Source organism: Phyllobates terribilis, unplaced genomic scaffold (genome assembly GCF_046119375.1).
Source record: "Phyllobates terribilis strain yellow unplaced genomic scaffold, ASM4611937v1 Scaffold_1__5_contigs__length_1240528914, whole genome shotgun sequence".
In the NCBI taxonomy this organism is placed as follows: Eukaryota; Metazoa; Chordata; class Amphibia; order Anura; family Dendrobatidae; genus Phyllobates; species Phyllobates terribilis.
Window position 1 is genome coordinate 664,952,904 of NW_027362761.1, and position 17,163 is coordinate 664,970,066.

The following is a 17,163-nucleotide window of genomic DNA, read 5'->3' on the forward strand; positions in this document are numbered from 1 at the left end:
CGATTTCCAGGCTCTATAATTTTCGGCACAATCATCAAACTTTAAGAGACTGATGTTTATTAACTCCCTGCGAATCATATATCTGGCGAATTCAGACATGTCCAACCTCCCGGTCATAGTTGCAGGATTAACTTGTGGTATCCCTGGGGAATGTAAGTTCTCTGGTTTATATGACTTAGACAGATCAGGACGGAATGATGTGGCATGAGGGTTGAGTTGTGGTTTAGTCTCTATAGGGTCTGCTGGCTGCGGCCTAAATTGTGGGTTAGTGCTGGAAATTACCTTGTCAGCAGTAGGTGGCGACATTTCTTGGCTTACGGGTGCGTCTGTGTGGTGGATTGGAGGTGGCGCTGGTACAGATGGTAAATGTTTTAGCACATAGTCTGTGGTGCGATCAGCTGGGTCCTCCATTTCTCCTTGAATAAAGCAGTCCATATCAGCATCTTGACCTAGTGCTTGTTCAAGGACCTTCAGTTTAGCGAGGGCTGCTGCTTCTTCCCTTTCTGCTTGGAGTATTTTTAATTGAGTTTCCATCTCAGCTTCCTGCATTTTTAATTGGGCTTCCATCTTGTTTCTTTGAGCTTCTACTTCAGCCTCCTTCCTAGCTTCTTACTCTAGCTTCCTCTGCAGATGCACGAATTTCCAGTTTCTTGTCAGACAATGTTGACTTCCTGGACTGAGATGATCTGGAAGACCGAGATGTGATTTTGGTCGAGGTTGTACGATGTGACCTAACCTCTTGGAGGTGCACGATGCAGAGTTCTGCCTTATCCTGGGCATTTTGCACTAATACGGTCTTTTCTTGGAGAACAGTCTCCCTTTCAGCCAACTCTGCTGGGGCATCATCCATATCACAGTTACTCAGGAATGCAATGTACTTAACAGACAGTCTTTGCTAGCGATCATAGGTGGCAGATAAACTCTTCAATTTGGCGGTTAAATCTGCTGCGTCATTGTTAGCACGTGGAAGACCTGCTAAATAGTGCTCAACTCTGCCCCATAAATGATCTATGTTATCATGGAGCTCATCTCTGGTTGTCTGCAGGTTCTCTCTGACCTTTTGTGTTGGCTTGGTTGCACGTTTGGGTCATACATCCTGCTCTGCAGTAAGTGTGGACTCCGCTCCTGGAGCATCTGTGGTGTCAGGAACATGATGTGCTTCTCCCACAAAGGGATCCACTGTGCCCTTTGTAGACATCCTTTAGCTAAGATGGTGGATGGTCATAGACTTGCTAGCAGACATGCATATGCACACAGATACTGAAGACTTAGGTCTCTTGTTACTATTCTGCCACCGATGTACGTGGGGCGAGATGTGTCTGAAGGATGTGACATGGATCTCTGTATAAGCAGTGGCATATAGAGTCAACTCACTGACCTGCGCTCCTGTTCCTCATGAACTGCACGTGGTAATCCGGAATGATGATGCAGTGATGAATTCAACAGATTTATTTACAGTTCTTGATGAGGTGAGATGGGGGAAGGGTAGGAATTGTAGGTATTAGAAGCGCCAGGTAAAGTGGTAACAAGAGAATCCTTTCTCCAGTCCTGCAGCATGTGTAGTAAAGATGGATGTGATGAAGAAGAAGGAAGTGAGGAGCAGGAGATAGGAGGAGTTACAGACTGAAGGGGTTTGTGGGTAAAACACAGGAATAATACGTTATAACATACAGTATTATAACAATGGCCAGTAGATGGCAGCAAAGTACAACAATACAATAATCATATAACATTAGGTAATGCCCAAAATGGCTGAAAGTCTTTTCAAACAAAGAGCTGGACAGCACAAGCAACCTTTTGCTTTGATGACTGCTTTGCACACTCTTGGCATTCTCTTGATGAGCTTCAAGAGGTAGTCACCGGAAATGGTCTTCCAACAATCTTGAAGGAGTTCCCAGAGATGCTTAGCACTTGTTGGCCCTTTTGCCTTCACTCTGCGGTCCAGCTCACCCCAAACCATCTTGATTGGGTTCAGGTCTGGTGACTGTGGAGGCCAGGTCATCTGGCGTAGCACCTCATCACTCTCCTTCTTGGTCAAATAGCCCTTACACAGCCTGGAGGGGTGTTTGGGGTCATTGTCCTGTTGAAAAATAAATGATGGTCCAACTGGTCCAGCTATTTTACCATGAAAGCCTGCTGCACAAAGTCTCCTCATAACAGTTGTTGAAGAGATGTGTCTGCTGCTAGAATTCTGTGTGGCATTGACCTGGTCTCTAATCTGAGCTGCTGTTAACCTGCGATTTCTGAGGCTGGTGACTCGGATAAACTTATCCTCAGAAGCAGAGGTGACTCTTGGTCTTCTTTTCCTGGGGCTGTCCTCATGTGAGCCAGTTTCTTGGTAGCGCTTGATGGTTTTTGCAACAGCACTTGGGGACACTTTCAAAGTTTTCCCAATTTTTCGGACTGACTGACCTTCATTTCTTAAAGTAATGATGGCCACTCGTTTTTCTTTACTTAGCTGCTTTTTTCTTGCCATAATACAAATTCTAACAGTCTATTCAGTAGGACTATCAGCTGTGTATCCACCTGACCTCTACACAACACAACTGATGGTCCCAACCGCATTTATAAGGCAAGAAATCCCACTTATTAAACCTGACAGGGCACACCTGTGAAGTGAAAAGCATTTCCGGTGACTACCTCTTGAAGCTAATAAAGAGAATGCCAAGAGTGTGCAAAGCAGTCATCAAAGCAAAAGGTGGATACTTTGAAGAACCTAGAATATAAGACATATTTTCAGTTGTTTCACACTTTTTTGTTAAGTATATAATTCCACATGTGTTAATTCATAGTTTTGATGCCTTCAGTGTGAATGTACAATTTTCATAGTCATGAAAATACAGAAAAATCTTCAAATGAGAAGGTGTGTCCTAACTTTTGGTCTGTACTGTATATAGCTCTGGCAAAAATTAAGAGACCACTGCACAGTTTTCTGTCTGACATCCATTCCATTCCTGTGGCAGTTGAATTCCAGCTCATTTTACTTAATGTGCTTCTGATAAGGTGATCACCTGAACCAAATTTTATGTAACGAGTAACGAGTGTAAGTATAAAAAACACTGCTGTGGTCTTCACAATCCTCTTGCAATAGGACAAGCTGAGTGGCAAAACAAGTGCTAGGAATAGCCCAAAAGTAATTTGAATGAAAAAATAACTTTTAACCATGCCAAAGGAGTTGAAAAGAAAAGTATTGAGTGAAGAAAAGAAGGGCTCAATTCTGGCATAACTAGCAGAGGGATACAGTGAGCGTCATGTTGCCTCCATCCTTAAAATTTCGAAGACAGCAGTCCATTACAACTAGGTCAAGCAGCAGACATTGGGGACAACAAATCTACAGACCGGCAGAGGGCAAAAGCGACTCTCCACTGACCAGGATGACCGTCATCTTATTCGAATGTCATTCAGCAACCGCAGGATGACATCAAGTGACCTAAAAAAGAAATGGCAAACGGCAGCTGGGGTGAAGTGCACAGCAAAAACAGTTCGTAACAGGCTCCTAGAGGCAGGCCTCAAGTCATGTAAAGCTAGAAAAAAGCCTTTCATCAATGAGAAGCAAAGGAGAGTCAGGCTGAAGTTTGCCAAAGACCATAAGGATTGGACCATAGAGGACTGGAGTAAGGTAATCTTCTCTGATGAGTCTAATTTTCAGCTTTGCCCAACACCTGGTCGTCTAATGGTTAGACAGAGCCCTGGATAGGCATACAAGCCACAGTGTCTTGCACCCATTCTGTAATTTGGTGGAGGATCGGTGATGATCTGGGGATGCTTCAGCATGGATGGAATTGGGCAGGTTAATGTTTGCGAAGGACGTATGAATCAAGCCGCATACAAGGTTATCCTTCAAAAACACTTGCTTCCTTCTGCTTAGACAATGTTCCTGAACTCTGAGGACTGCTTTTTCCAGCAGGACAATGCCCCATGCCACACAGCTAGGTCAATCAATGTGTGGATGAAGAAGCACCACATGAAGACCCTGCCATGGCCAGCCCAATCTCCAGACCTGAACCTCATTGAAAACCTCTGGAATGTAATCAAGAGGAAGCTGGATAGTCACAAGCCATCAAACAAAAAGAAATGCTTACATTTTTGTGCCAGGAGTGGCATAAGGTCACCCAAAAGCAGTGTGAAAGACTGGTGGAAAGCATGCCAAGACACATGAAAGCTGTGATTAAAAATCATGGTTATTCCACCAAATATTGATTTCTGAACTCTTCCTGAGTTAAAACATGAGTATTGTTGTTTCTAAATGAATAAGAACTTGCTTTCCTTGCATTATTTGAGGCCTGAAAGCACTGTTTCTTTTTTATTATTTTGACGATTTCTCATTTGCTGCAAATAAATACAAAATTTTTATCTTTGAATTTCGGAGACATGTTGTCAGTAGTTTATAGAATAAAACAACAATGTACATTTTACTCAAAAATATACATATAAAGAGAAAGAGTGGTCTCTTAATTTTTGGCAGAGCTGTATATATACATTGACCCACAGAATAAAGTCAACATGTCAATTGTGCTATATTTACACAATATATATGTATATATGTGTATGTATGTATACACATATATGCATACATACAGGTGCATCTCACTAAATTAGAATATCATCAAAAACTTACTTATTTCAGTTCTTCAATACAAAAAGTGAAACTCATATATTATATAGAGTCATAACAGAGTGATCTATTTCAAGTATTTATTTCTGATAATGTTGATGATTATGGCTTACAACAAATGAAAACACAAAAGTCATTATCTCAGTAAATTAGAATACTTTAGAACAACAGCTGGAAAAATGTTTTTAAAATCCGAAATGTTGGCCTACTGAAATGCATGTTCAGCAAAATGCACTCAATACTTGGTCGGGGCTTCTTTTGCATCAATTACTGCATCAATGTTGTGTGGCATGGAGGCAATCAGCCTGTGGCACTGCTGAAGTGTAATGGAAGCCCAGCTTGTTTTGATAGCAGCCTTCAGCTCATCTGCATTGTTGGGTCTGGTGTCTCTCATCTTCATCTTGACAATACCCCATAGATTCTCTAAGGGTTTAAGTTCAGGCGAGTTTGCTGGCCAATCAAGCACAGTGATACTGTTGTTTTTAAACCAGCTATTGGTACTTTTGGCAGTGTGGACAGGTGCCAAGTCCTGCTGGAGAATGAAATTTCCATCTCCAAAAAGCTTGTTGGCAGAGGGAAGCATGAAGTGCTCTAAAATTTCCTGGTAGATGGCTGCGCTGACTTTGGTCTTGATAAAACACAGTGGACCTACACCAGCAGATGACATGGCTCCCCAAACCATCACTGATTGTGGAAACTTCACACTAGACTTCCACTCTGGGACCTTGTGGAGTGTGTCAATGACTGCCTTCTGGACATCTGTCAAGTCAGCAGTCTTCCCCATGATTGTGGAACCTACTGAAAAAGACTAAGGGACCTTTTTAGATGCTTAGGAAGCCTTTGCAGGTGTTTTTTGTTAATTTTTTTAATTTACTGAGATAATGAGTTTTGTGTTTTCATTGGCTGCAATCCATAATCATCAACATTAACAGAAATAGATCACTCTGTTTGTAATGACAATATATAATATGAGTTTCACCTTCTGTAATGAAGAACTGAAATAAATAAACTTTTTGATGATATTCTAATTTTGTGAGATGCACCTGTATATATATATTTTTTTTATTTACCGGTATGTAGAATTTGTTTTCAAAATTGTAATTAACAGTAACACAGCATGTTTTAATTATACAATTTAAATATTCATTGCAATGGAATGACATCAGTAGAACAAAAAAATGGATGCTCGTGCTTAGACATTTAATTTTTAAATGTACTATTTAAAGCTACTAAAAAGAAAAAAGACTAATGTCCCAGCGTAACCTGACAAATAAATAGGGAAAACACACAGTTGCAAAACTCAATTCCACTATTGTTCACTATATCCCTAAAATTACATATAGAGAAAACAGGGCCCATGAACACGTCTCAAGAAAAGGGACAGCTTTGATTAAGAGAACTGCTCCAGAAACTGCCAGTGGAAAAGGGTGGAAGTTTAGGGTGGAAAGGGGTAGGGAATTGTGATTTTGCAGGACTGATAATAGGTCAGGAGGTGATAGGGAGGGGGAGAGAGGTGAGCAGTTAACTGCTATCTAGAAATCAATGATATGGAGAGAGGTGGCTGGTTTCTCAGGAGTTAACTCCTCAGCCTGGAATTTAGCTACTGTGAAAACTGGTTGTTGATTTTGGTCACAACACATTGTACATTATGCAAGGTAAAGGCTCTAATTTCAGAAGAATCACAGGAGATCGAAAAAGCAAGTCAATTGTAAATTTGCTTATTTTCATGCTAACTGAAGCAATTTAATAACATAGGTATGCTTAGCAAAAAATTGATCACTGTATACATCACACTGTATTCTTGAGCCGGCAGATCTTTCAAGACTGCTAAACTTTTAATAGTCTCAACAGACTGTTTCTATCTAATATTTTTTTACCTCTTGACTGCTGGTACTGACAGAGTTCCACTGCTCTTCATTATGCTGTGCTTTTGCAGCATTTAAAGTAGTAAAGTTAACGTCAATGACACTAGAAAACAAGAATCAATGTTACTGTTATTATACAATGTTATTAATATAAAAAAATAATATATATATATATATATATATATATATATACACCGTATTTTGCAGACTATAAGACGCACTTTTCCCCACATTTAGGAGGAAAATGGGGGTGTGTATTTTAGTCCAAATGTAGCTTCCTGTATGGGGGACAGTGGTGCTGGTCACAGGAGGCAGGGTCACCTCACCACTGTTGGAAGCCGGCGGCAGGAGTGGGCCGATGCTGAGCCAAGATCTCAATCTTCAAATGTGCTCCCTCCGGCGGCCATTTTCCTAAAGTTCCCTGTCAGGAGAGCAATGTGCAGAGCGGGGACTCCACTCCTGCCTGCACTGCGAATGATTTCTTGAAGCCCACAGCTGGAACACCCCCTCCTATCAGCCCAGGGCCCGCAGCCAGTTTCCTGCAGCAGCGACCCTGCCTCCTGCGACCAAGCTCTACCGCCACCACCCATTTGCCCCTGAAAGCTAAATTCGGACTATAACATGGATCTTATTTGACGCATTAAAAGATTTTTTTTTTTGGTGCGTCTTATGGTTCTCAAAATACGGTGTATATATAAATACAGTGGCATGTAAAAGTTTGTGCGCCCCTGGTCAAAATTACTGTTATTGTGAACAGTTAAGCAAGTTGAAGATGAAATGACCTCTAAAAGTCCTAGTTAGATTACACATTTCCTTTGTATTTTAGGAAAAAAAATATATTGTCATTTTTTTACATTTTAAAAATTACAAAAAGGAAAATGGGCCAGTGCAAAAGTTTGGGCACTCTTGGAGATTTGTGTTCTCAGATACCTTTGACCAAATTTCCAGACCTTAATTAACCTGTTAGGGTTATGGCTTGTTCACTATCATCGTTAGGAAAAGCCGGATGATGCAAATTTCGCAGCTTTATGAAAACTCAGCCTCTAACCTTGTGCCAAAAAACAGTAGCCATAGGTTCTTTTAAGCAGCTGCCTAGCTCTCTGAAAATGAAAATAGTGGAGGCCTACAAAGCAGGAGAAGGCTATAAGTAGATGGCAAAGCGTTTTCAAGTTGTCCTTTCCTCAGTTTGAAATGTAATTAAGAAATGGCAGTTAGCAGGAACAGTGGAGGTCAAGATAAGGTCTGAGAGACCAAGCAAAATTTCAGTGAGATCTGCATGTAGGATTGCTAGAGATACAAATCAGAACCCCCGCTTGACTGCAAAAGCCCTTCAGAAAGATTTAGCTGACTCTGGAGCTGTGGTACATTGTTCTACTGTTCAGAGAAAACTGCACAAATATGACCTTCATGGAAGAGTCATCAGAATAAAACCTCTCCTGCGTCTTCACCATAAAATTCAGCGTCATAAGTATGAAAAAAAACACATAAAAACAAGTCTGATGCATTTTGGAAACAAGTCCTGTGGACCGAGATGAGGTTAAAATAGAACTGTTTGGCCACAATGATCATGTATGTACATGTACATCTCACAAAATTAGAATATCATCAAAAAGTTAATGTATTTCAGTTCTTCAATACAAAAAGTGAAACTCATATTATATAGAGTCATTACAAACAGAGTGATCTATTTCAAGTATTTATTTCTGTTAATGCTGATAATTATGGCTTACAGCCAATGAAAACACAAAAGTCATGATCTCAGTAAATTAGATGAAGAAATGTCCCGGATTTTTCCTGAGCATTTCTGCATCTTCCATGGCAGAAAAAATGCATGCGGATTGTACATGAATTTTTCCTGCCAGGGACATGTGGATGTGAAGCGTTCTTCACATGCATTTCCGCATGCGGGTTGTCAAGCGCTTTCCAAACGATTTTTAGCATCACTTAGAAAGTGCTTGACAACTTGGTCACACTATATAAATCCATGCAAACAGCATGGATTTATATAGTGTGACCCGAGAGAATGTCAAAAAATAAAAAATAAATCTACAGTGGTGGCCAAAAGTATTGGCACCCCTGCAATTCAGTCAGATAATACTCAGTTTCTTCCTGAAAATGATTGCAATCACAAATTCTTTGGTATTATTATCTTCATTTAATTTGCTTGCAAGGAAAAAACACAAAAGAGAATGAAGCAAAAATCAAATCATTGATTATTTCACACAAAACTCCCAAAATGGGCCAGACAAAAGTATTGGCACCCTCAGCCTAATACTTGGTTGCACAACCTTTAGCCAAAATAACTGCGAACAACCGCTTTCGGTAACCATCAATGAGTTTCTTACAATGCTCTGCTGGAATTGTAGACCATTCTTCTTTGGCAAACTGCTCCAGGTCCCTGATATTTGAAGGGTGCCTTCTCCAAACTGACATTTTGAGATCTCTCCACAGGTGTTCTATGGGATTCAGGTCTGGACTCATTGCTGGCCACCTTAGAAGTCTCCAGTGCTTTCTCTCAAACCATTTTATAGTGCTTTTGGAAGTGTGTTTTGGGTCATTGTCCTGCTGGAAGACCCATGACCTCTGAGGGAGACCCAGCTTTCTCACACTGGGCCCTACATTATGCTGCAAAATTTGTTGGTAGTCTTCAGACTTCATAATGCCATGTACACGGTCAAGCAGTCCAGTGCCAGAGGCATCAAAGCAACCCCAAAACATCAGGGAACCTCCACCATGTTTGACTGTAGGGACCGTGTTCTTTTCTTTGAATGCCTCTTTTTTTTTCCTGTACACTCTATGTTGATGCTTTTTCCCAAAAAGCTCTACTTTTGTCTCATCTGACCAGAGAATATTCTTCCAAAATGTTTTAGGCTTTCTCAGGTAAGTTTTGGCAAACTCCAGCCTGGCTTTTTTATGTCTCGGGGTAAGAAGTGGGGTCTTCCTGGGTATCCTACCATACAGTCCCTTTTCATTCAGACGCCGACGGATAGTACGGGTTGACACTGTTGTACCCTCGGACTGCAGGGCAGCTTGAACTTGTTTGGATGTTAGTCGAGGTTCTTTATCCACCATCCGCACAATCTTGCGTTGAAATCTCTCATCAATCTAGGGAGGTTAGCCACAGTGCCATGGCCTTTAAACTTCTTGATGACACTGCGCACGGAAGACACAGGAACATTCAGGTCTTTGGAGATGGACTTATAGCCTTGAGATTGCTCATGCTTCCTCACAATTTGGGTTCTCAAGTCCTTAGACAGTTCTTTGGTCTTCTTTCTTTTCTCCATGCTCAATGTGGTACAGGACAGAGGTTGAGTCAACTTTAATCCATGTTAACTGGCTGCAAATGTGATTTAGTTATTGTCAACACCTGTTAGGTGCCACTGGTAAATTACAGGTGCTGTTAATTACACGAATTAGAGAAGCATCACATGATTTTTCAAACAGTGCCAATACTTTTGTCCACCCCCTTTTTTAGGTTTGGTGTGGAATTATATTCAATTTGGCTTTAGGACAATTCTTTTTGTGTTTTTTCATTGAAGACAAATTAAATGAAGATAATAATACCAAAGAATGTGATTGCAATTATTTTCAGGAAGAAACTGAGTATTATCTGACAGAATTGCAGGGGTGCCAATACTTTTGGCCACCACTGTATACTTACATTCCAATGGCCCCCGGTGTCTTTCCTCACCGTCCTGGCTGCCGGCAGATCGCGTTACACTGAAGGACCTGCCGACGTCAGCGTCGCGTGACCCGTCACATGACTATGATGTCAGCAGAGGTCCTTCAGTCCGTCGCGAACTGCCGGCATGAGAGGAGGAGCGCATCGGGGGCCGCCAGAAGGTAAGTATATATTTATTTTTTATTTTATTCTTTTTTTTTTTACAGTTTTCTATGGTACCCAGGTCCGGAGGAGAGTCTCCTTTCCTCCAGACCCGAGAACCATCTGCAAATTAGAACGCATGGAATGCGCATCTACATATACAGTGATGCGTAATCCATGCGTTCTAATGCAAGTCAATGGCGGCAAAAACGCAGCACTTCCGCAAAATAATTGGTAGTGCTGCGTTTTTTTTTCGCAATGATAATCCACAGCAGAAACTTCCGCAGCATGTGCGGATTATCATTGGGGAACATGGCAGGCCTTCTACCATGCATTTTTTTTAAGCGTTTCTGCAGCGTTTTTGCCGCTGCAAAATGCTTAAAAAATGCATCGTGGGCACACAGCCTAACAGTAATTTTGACTAGGGATGCCCATCGCATCGAGAGGGCGGTAATGTCACGATGGGGGCAGGCTTTGCAGCGTTGAGAATCTCTCCCCCCCATGTGCTCACCCACCTGTCTACTCTCTCTTTCCCCCATGTGCTGACTTCTCCCGTCTGTGCTCTCTTCTTTGACCTGTCTACCCTATGAGCTCTCCCCCTTGTCTGCTGTCTCTTTCCTCCCTGTGCTGTGTTCTCCCCTCATGTGCTGTCCCATTTGAGAAGTCTCCCCCACCGTGCTCTGTCTCTCTCCCCCATCTGCTGTCTTCTTCTCTCATGTGATCTCTTCTTTGACCTGTGTACCCCATGTGCTCTCTCCCTTGTCTGCTCTCTCTCCACCCCTGTGCTGTCTTCTTCCCTCATGTGCTCTCTCATTTGAGCAGTCTCCCCCCTGTGTGTCCTCTCTTTCCTATGTGCACTCACCCCTCCCCCTGTGTTAAGCGCAGAATTTGCACAGGCGCAGTAAATCAGACTGCCACCATCTTTGTGCAGGCAGATATGTCACATTAAGGCTGCGTGCCCACAATGCGTTTTTCAAGAGTTTTTGCTGCGGAATTACTGCTGCGGAAATGCTTTAAAAATGCTTAGTAATACGTGCCCCATGATCCCCAATAACAATCCGCATGTTCTGTGCCCATGCTGCTGTCTTTTCCGCAGCGGATTTTATGTGTGGAAAAATCCGCAGCATGACCATTTTTTGTCCGTTTACGCATGCGGAATTGCCTACTCAATGAATTAGAAAAACGCATGGCAAATCAGCATGTCAAAAACGCTTCAAAAACGCGTGTTAAAATCCGCAAGCATTTTTACTGGCAAGTACATGCAGAAATGAAGTGAACATTTTCCGCTTCAATTCTACATCGTGGGCACATAGCCTAAAATTGCGATTATGCGTCTCATGTACAAAGATGGCGGCGGTCAGTGAATCATGCCAAGAGTGTGCAAAGCAGTCATCAAAAGCAAAAGGTGGCTACTTTGAAGAACCTAGAATATAAGACATATTTTCAGTTGTTTCACACTTTTTTGTTAAGTATATAATTTCACATGTGTTAATTCATAGTTTTGATGCCTTCAGTGTGAATGTACAATTTTCAAAGTAATGAAAATACAGAAAAATCTTTAAATGAGAAGGTGTGTCCAAACTTTTGGTCTGTACTGTATATTCTAGATATAGACACACAGTGGGTAAAATACACTGATGAGCAAAAGGGTAACAATGTTTTGAACTTTTGACTATCAGGCTCCATATCTCACCATCCACTACATGGGACTCCCATCATTTTATAGACAATCATCTTGGCTATCTCATACATAAATTTGACTTGTAACTATTTAGCATATGATTAGTTATGCAGATTCTTGTCATGTCACTGCATCGTTACTATTTTGCTCCTGGTGGTGGACCAATATTTTTCTTCCTGTATACTACAAATTACAACCTATTCTCACATTTCCTAATAGTTCAATGTGTTATTAAGTTGATTCCCAAGCGAAAGATCATTGGTTCAAATCTAGGAGCGAAAGACCATTGGTTCAAATCTAGGAGCAGCCATGAAGATGATTTTCCAAGAAAAGCGAAACAGCATCATCCATAGCGGTTTCTCAGCCAAGAAAATAGCCAAACTGCATCGTGTGAGTGTCATGACAGTTGGAAAAATAGGAAATTAAATCCACCCATCCATTCAAAGGCCAAGAGCTGGATGTCCAGGCAAAATATTAGAGTCAAAAAGTCGGCTCATCACAGGGTTTATCAGTTCTGGTGCGACAAACACGGCAGTGGAGTTGGCTTGTATGCTTCGTAATAGTGAGATCACAGACATCCATGAAAGCACCCTGTGACGCATATTACAGTAGTAGTAGATTATCTTACATATAAAGTAGTAGTAGTAGTATAAAGTAGCAGTAGAGGTGCTGGATAGTCCCCAGACCTTAATTCAATCGAACACTTGTGCGTAGAATTGTAAAAAAGTGCATACATACCCAATTGAGTCGACCAGTATGCACCAACTTTGGGAATGTGTAGAAGAGACCTGGGGTCAGACTTCAGTTGAGACATGCTTGAATCTGATTGACAGCATGTCCAGAAGGATTCAGGCAGTGTTGAATAGAGATGAGCAAATGTTTTGATGTTCGGGGAATAAACCCGAACATGTAAAACAATTTTTGTGTTCGGGCACACGATCACGAACCCGAACGGGGCCCTGAACATCCCTGAATGCAGATGACAGCGTGGGAATCAGGGACTGTGACAGGCGGTAAGATCGCTACCGCTGGTCACGGCACTGCTGGATCATGCTGTCAGTTGTCAGCATGATCACACAGCTGTGACAGTCACCCGTAAAAAGCTTAATGCAGGTGACAGGCTCCGGCTCATGGGACTACTACTCCCATCATCCAGAACATGCTGTCACTGTACACAAGCTGCCCAAGCGCCGCTGACGGAAGAAGCAATTACTCATCAGCTGCACTTGCGCAGTGAAAGTGAAAAAAAAAAGTTAAAATACATAAATAATTATTTAAATAAAAATAATAAACACATTATACTCAACTACCACTTACCTACACCTTGACCCCGATGTTCTCGTTCCCTGTAAAAAATAAAAAAATTGAAAAACATATATACTTACCTTACAGCTAATCTCCGAAGCCATTGTTCTCTGCAATAAAGATAAAATAATAAACCACCATATTCCTCACCGCTGCAGTCGATGTACAGAGTGTCCCACGTGAATGTCACTGATCCGTGGGATGTGACCATGCTATTCGGCAGCCGACAATACACAAACAGGAGCACTATGGCTCCCGCAGTGTATTGCGAGAAACTAACGGCACTGAGGTCACTGTTATGATCTGCTACAAGAACTAAGGAAAGAAAGGAAAACTGTCCCTGCAATAGGACTAAGCTGATTCCCTACGATGCAGTGGGCAACCTGTTCCTTGTGAACAGACCCGCCTTCGTCCTCAGCTAGTCTGAACCCAGACCTATAGATATAAGGGAGGGGTCCCTAAAAGTACTAAGGACTGGGACAAAATTGGACATCTCCTAGCAGAAGTTGTAGCGGAGCAAAACGACAAACAGACAAAAATACTTAGAGGTCCAAGGACCAAGCAAACTATAGAGATAGGTACAAAGCACCTGGCTAGATTAAGAGTCAAAGTAACACTGAAGTCCAGCAAAGCCAGAAGGGCGGAGCTGGAATAAATAGGCAGCAGGTCACGTGACCACAAAATAGAAAAAAACTAACAGGAGAGTTCTAACAGTCACCGGAGTTCAAACAGCTGAAGATCAGCTGAGTGCTCCGGGACCTCACTTACGGCATAGGTGCTGTGTGAGAATTTCCCACGCAACACTAATGCCGTAAGTGAGATCACTGGAACTCTCAGCTGATCTTCAGCTGTTTGAACTCAAGTGACCTCACTTCTGCAGCACAGCGCTATACACTGACAGGAGTGATAGGGTTAGGGTATGTGCATACGATCCGGAGAGGCAACATTTTGGATACAGCATACTTTATGCTGCATCCAAAGAGCTGCGTTCTATTGAATGCAGGTGAATCTGTCACAGGTGTGTCAGAGGTGACAGACAGTCACCCTGCAGTTGGTTGCAGGAGATCTCTACATTTGGCATTACAGACATCTACTTAGAGGCTGTCTCTAGGACCCAAAGGCTACCTTCTTCTGGCCAATTAACACCCTGCCCCCTGCCTTGGTGTATAAATACCTGCTGAGTTTCAGTGGGAGGTGATGGCGATATTCATTACTACTTGTGAAAGCTTTAGCAAGAGCAGTCCTTCGTCCTCTCTGGAGCTTGAGGACGTGTTCGCATTTGTCTGGAGTTCGTCTAAAGCTAAGCAATTTCCCCCTGTTTGTCCACCCTTGTTGTATATAGTGTTTAGTGGAGATCGACTAGTGCTCATCTCCTCCCTTTCCTAGCCTTAGCCATATGCCAGGCAAGGACAGGGCGAGGCACGCATGCGGCGATTGGTGAAGAGCCAATACAGGGATGTTAGGGGAGATAGGGTGATGCTAGATCAACCTAGGAGGTCTCCACTTCCCCCTTTTGCCTAGATTCTGGGCTCCCTTTCCCTCTTCCCTTTGTGTTGCACTAAGTTTTTCTCACACCTTGCATGACATTATCGCCAGCCGAGCACATTTTGAAAAGGAAAAAAGAAAAAAAACTGACATTTGTTTTTTTTCCCCTCCATGTGTTTTTGGCATGGACTTTTTTTTTCCATTCTCCCTTGGTATGGGTACTGTTGCAGAGCTCGCAGAGCAGTTCCGCTGTCTGCCCCTGGAAGTGAATGACCTCTGCTGTGAGGTTCATCAGCAACATCAGCAACTGTTCGCTAATGTGGGGGTCTCTGCATGTAGGCCTGCCCAGCCTGAACCCAAGGTTGCCCTCCCGGACAGGTTGTTTTCAGGAGGTAGGGACAAGTTTTTTTTTCAAGGAGGCCTGCAAACTGTATTTTAAACTTCGTCCTTACTCCTCCAGAAATGAGGAGCAACGGGTTCGTATTGTGATCTCTCTACTGCAGGGAGATCCTCAGTCGTGGGCTGAGTCTAGGTTACGTCGCCTTCAGCAGGGGAATAGGTCAGTGGAGACGTACACTTCGGAATTCCGTAGATGGGCAACGGATTCTTATTGGAATGACTTAGCTCTTAGAATTTTGTGAGGGTCTTACTGAAAGGTTGAAAGATGCCTTGGCAGTATATGAAACCCCTCAGTCCTTGGAGGCTGTCATGTCACTGGCCTTACGTTTTGATAGACGCCTTTGGGATAGATGGGTGAGACCACCTTCTCTGGGGCCTTCTTGTCGGGGTTGTGTACCTATGCCAGGGGAGTGATCTGGGGATGAGCCATTACTGGGGGAGGTTGAGGAACCCATGCAGTTAGGGGTTTCTCTACATCATACATCTCCCTGGAGATTCACAGGAAAAAAGGCGCATGCTTTTTTTGTGGGAAAAAAGGACATTTTGTTGGGACCTTTCCTGCAATTCCTAAACAAAAGGAGTCTCCATTTACTCTTGGTAGTCTGGAGTTGGATAAACAAGGGGTGCATTTGTTACCAACCTGCAATTCCTGCTTTGTCCTGTCAGCAGAGGTGCTAGAGAGCAAACCAAGAAATTTTCTGTGTTTGTTGACAGTTGAGTCGAAGTCAGCATGGTTGATGCTGAGTTTGTAAAAACTCATGGTCTTGCTTGGTGTGCTTTAGGTGAACCTATTTCCATCTTTGCCAGTGACTCGGTGCCAGTTCCACTGTGTTGTCTCAGGGTCCGTTCCCTTTATTGTCGAAGTTGATGCGTCGGATGTGGAAGTTGGGGCTGTGTTGTCTCAGGGTCCGTCCCCTGGTAAATGGCGTCCATGCGCCTTCTTTTCTAAAAAATAGCCTTCGGCTGAGAGGAATTATGACGTGGGTAATAGGGAACTTTTGGCGATCAAATTGGCAGTCGAGCAATGGCGACATTGGTTGGAGGTGGCTGTCCATCCTATTACTGTTATTACTGTCATATCTCCAGTGAGCTAAACGTCTCAACTCTAGGCAAGCCAGATGGTCCCTGGTTTTTACTAGGTTCAATTTTGTTGTCACTTTTTGTCCAGGGGTCAAAAATGTCAAGGCTGATGCTTTGTCCCCGAGCTTCCCTGGTGGTGGTGACCATGAGAACTCTTCCCCAATATTACAGAATGGGGTAGTCATTTCAGCACGGTATCCTGAACTGGAGGGTGAGGTGTTGGAGACTCAGGGGGACGCCTCTGCCTCCTGCCCTTCAGGAAGGTTATTTGTACCATCTAATCGGCGCCGAAAAATAATTAAGGAACATCATAACTCTGTGCTTGCTGGGCATCCAGGTGGTAAGGAGAACCCCCGGAAGAAGGCACACGCTGTCAGTGACGTGCATGAGGTGAGCTGAGTTCATTGGACATGAACTTGGCCCATCTGGATGCCGTCACAACCAGACACTGAGGAGATTCACTGAGGAGCTTCTCAGTGTCTGCGGCATGGCAAGCTGGATGGCAGCGTTCTGCTGCGATCCAGCTTGTCATGTCAATGTAGCAGAGCTGAAGCCCTCCTGGGAACCATGGAAAGGTAAGGATGAGGTTGGTTTATTATTTTATTTTTATTGCAGGAGATCGTTGGCTTCAGCTGGAATGGGCGATACGGTAAGTAGGGTTTAGTTTAGAACATTAAAGGAATGTGTCTTTATTTCAATTAAAGGACTTTATTCTGGGCATTTGTGTTTTTTTTAACTTTGACTATGGGGTTAGTAATGGGGGTGTCTTATAGACGCCTCTCCATTATTAACCTGGGCTTGATGTCAGCTGGCATTATAAGCTGACATCAACCCCAACCCTATTACCCCACTGCCACCGCTACAGGGCAGTGGGAAGAGAGAGGCTAAGTGCCAGAATTGGCACATCCTA

The 17,163-nt window shown here is 42.9% G+C and overlaps 1 protein-coding gene across 1 annotated transcript in view; it reads right to left on the minus strand.

The window, feature by feature from the left end:
- CACNA1S (calcium voltage-gated channel subunit alpha1 S) overlaps positions 1-17,163 on the minus strand; it is a 1,485,309-nt gene that overhangs the window by 47,791 nt on the left and 1,420,355 nt on the right. Inside the window, exon 41 of the mRNA XM_073685020.1 lies at positions 6,493-6,583. Coding sequence (XP_073541121.1) covers positions 6,493-6,583 — 91 coding nt within the window. The remainder of the gene's footprint in view (positions 1-6,492; positions 6,584-17,163) is intronic.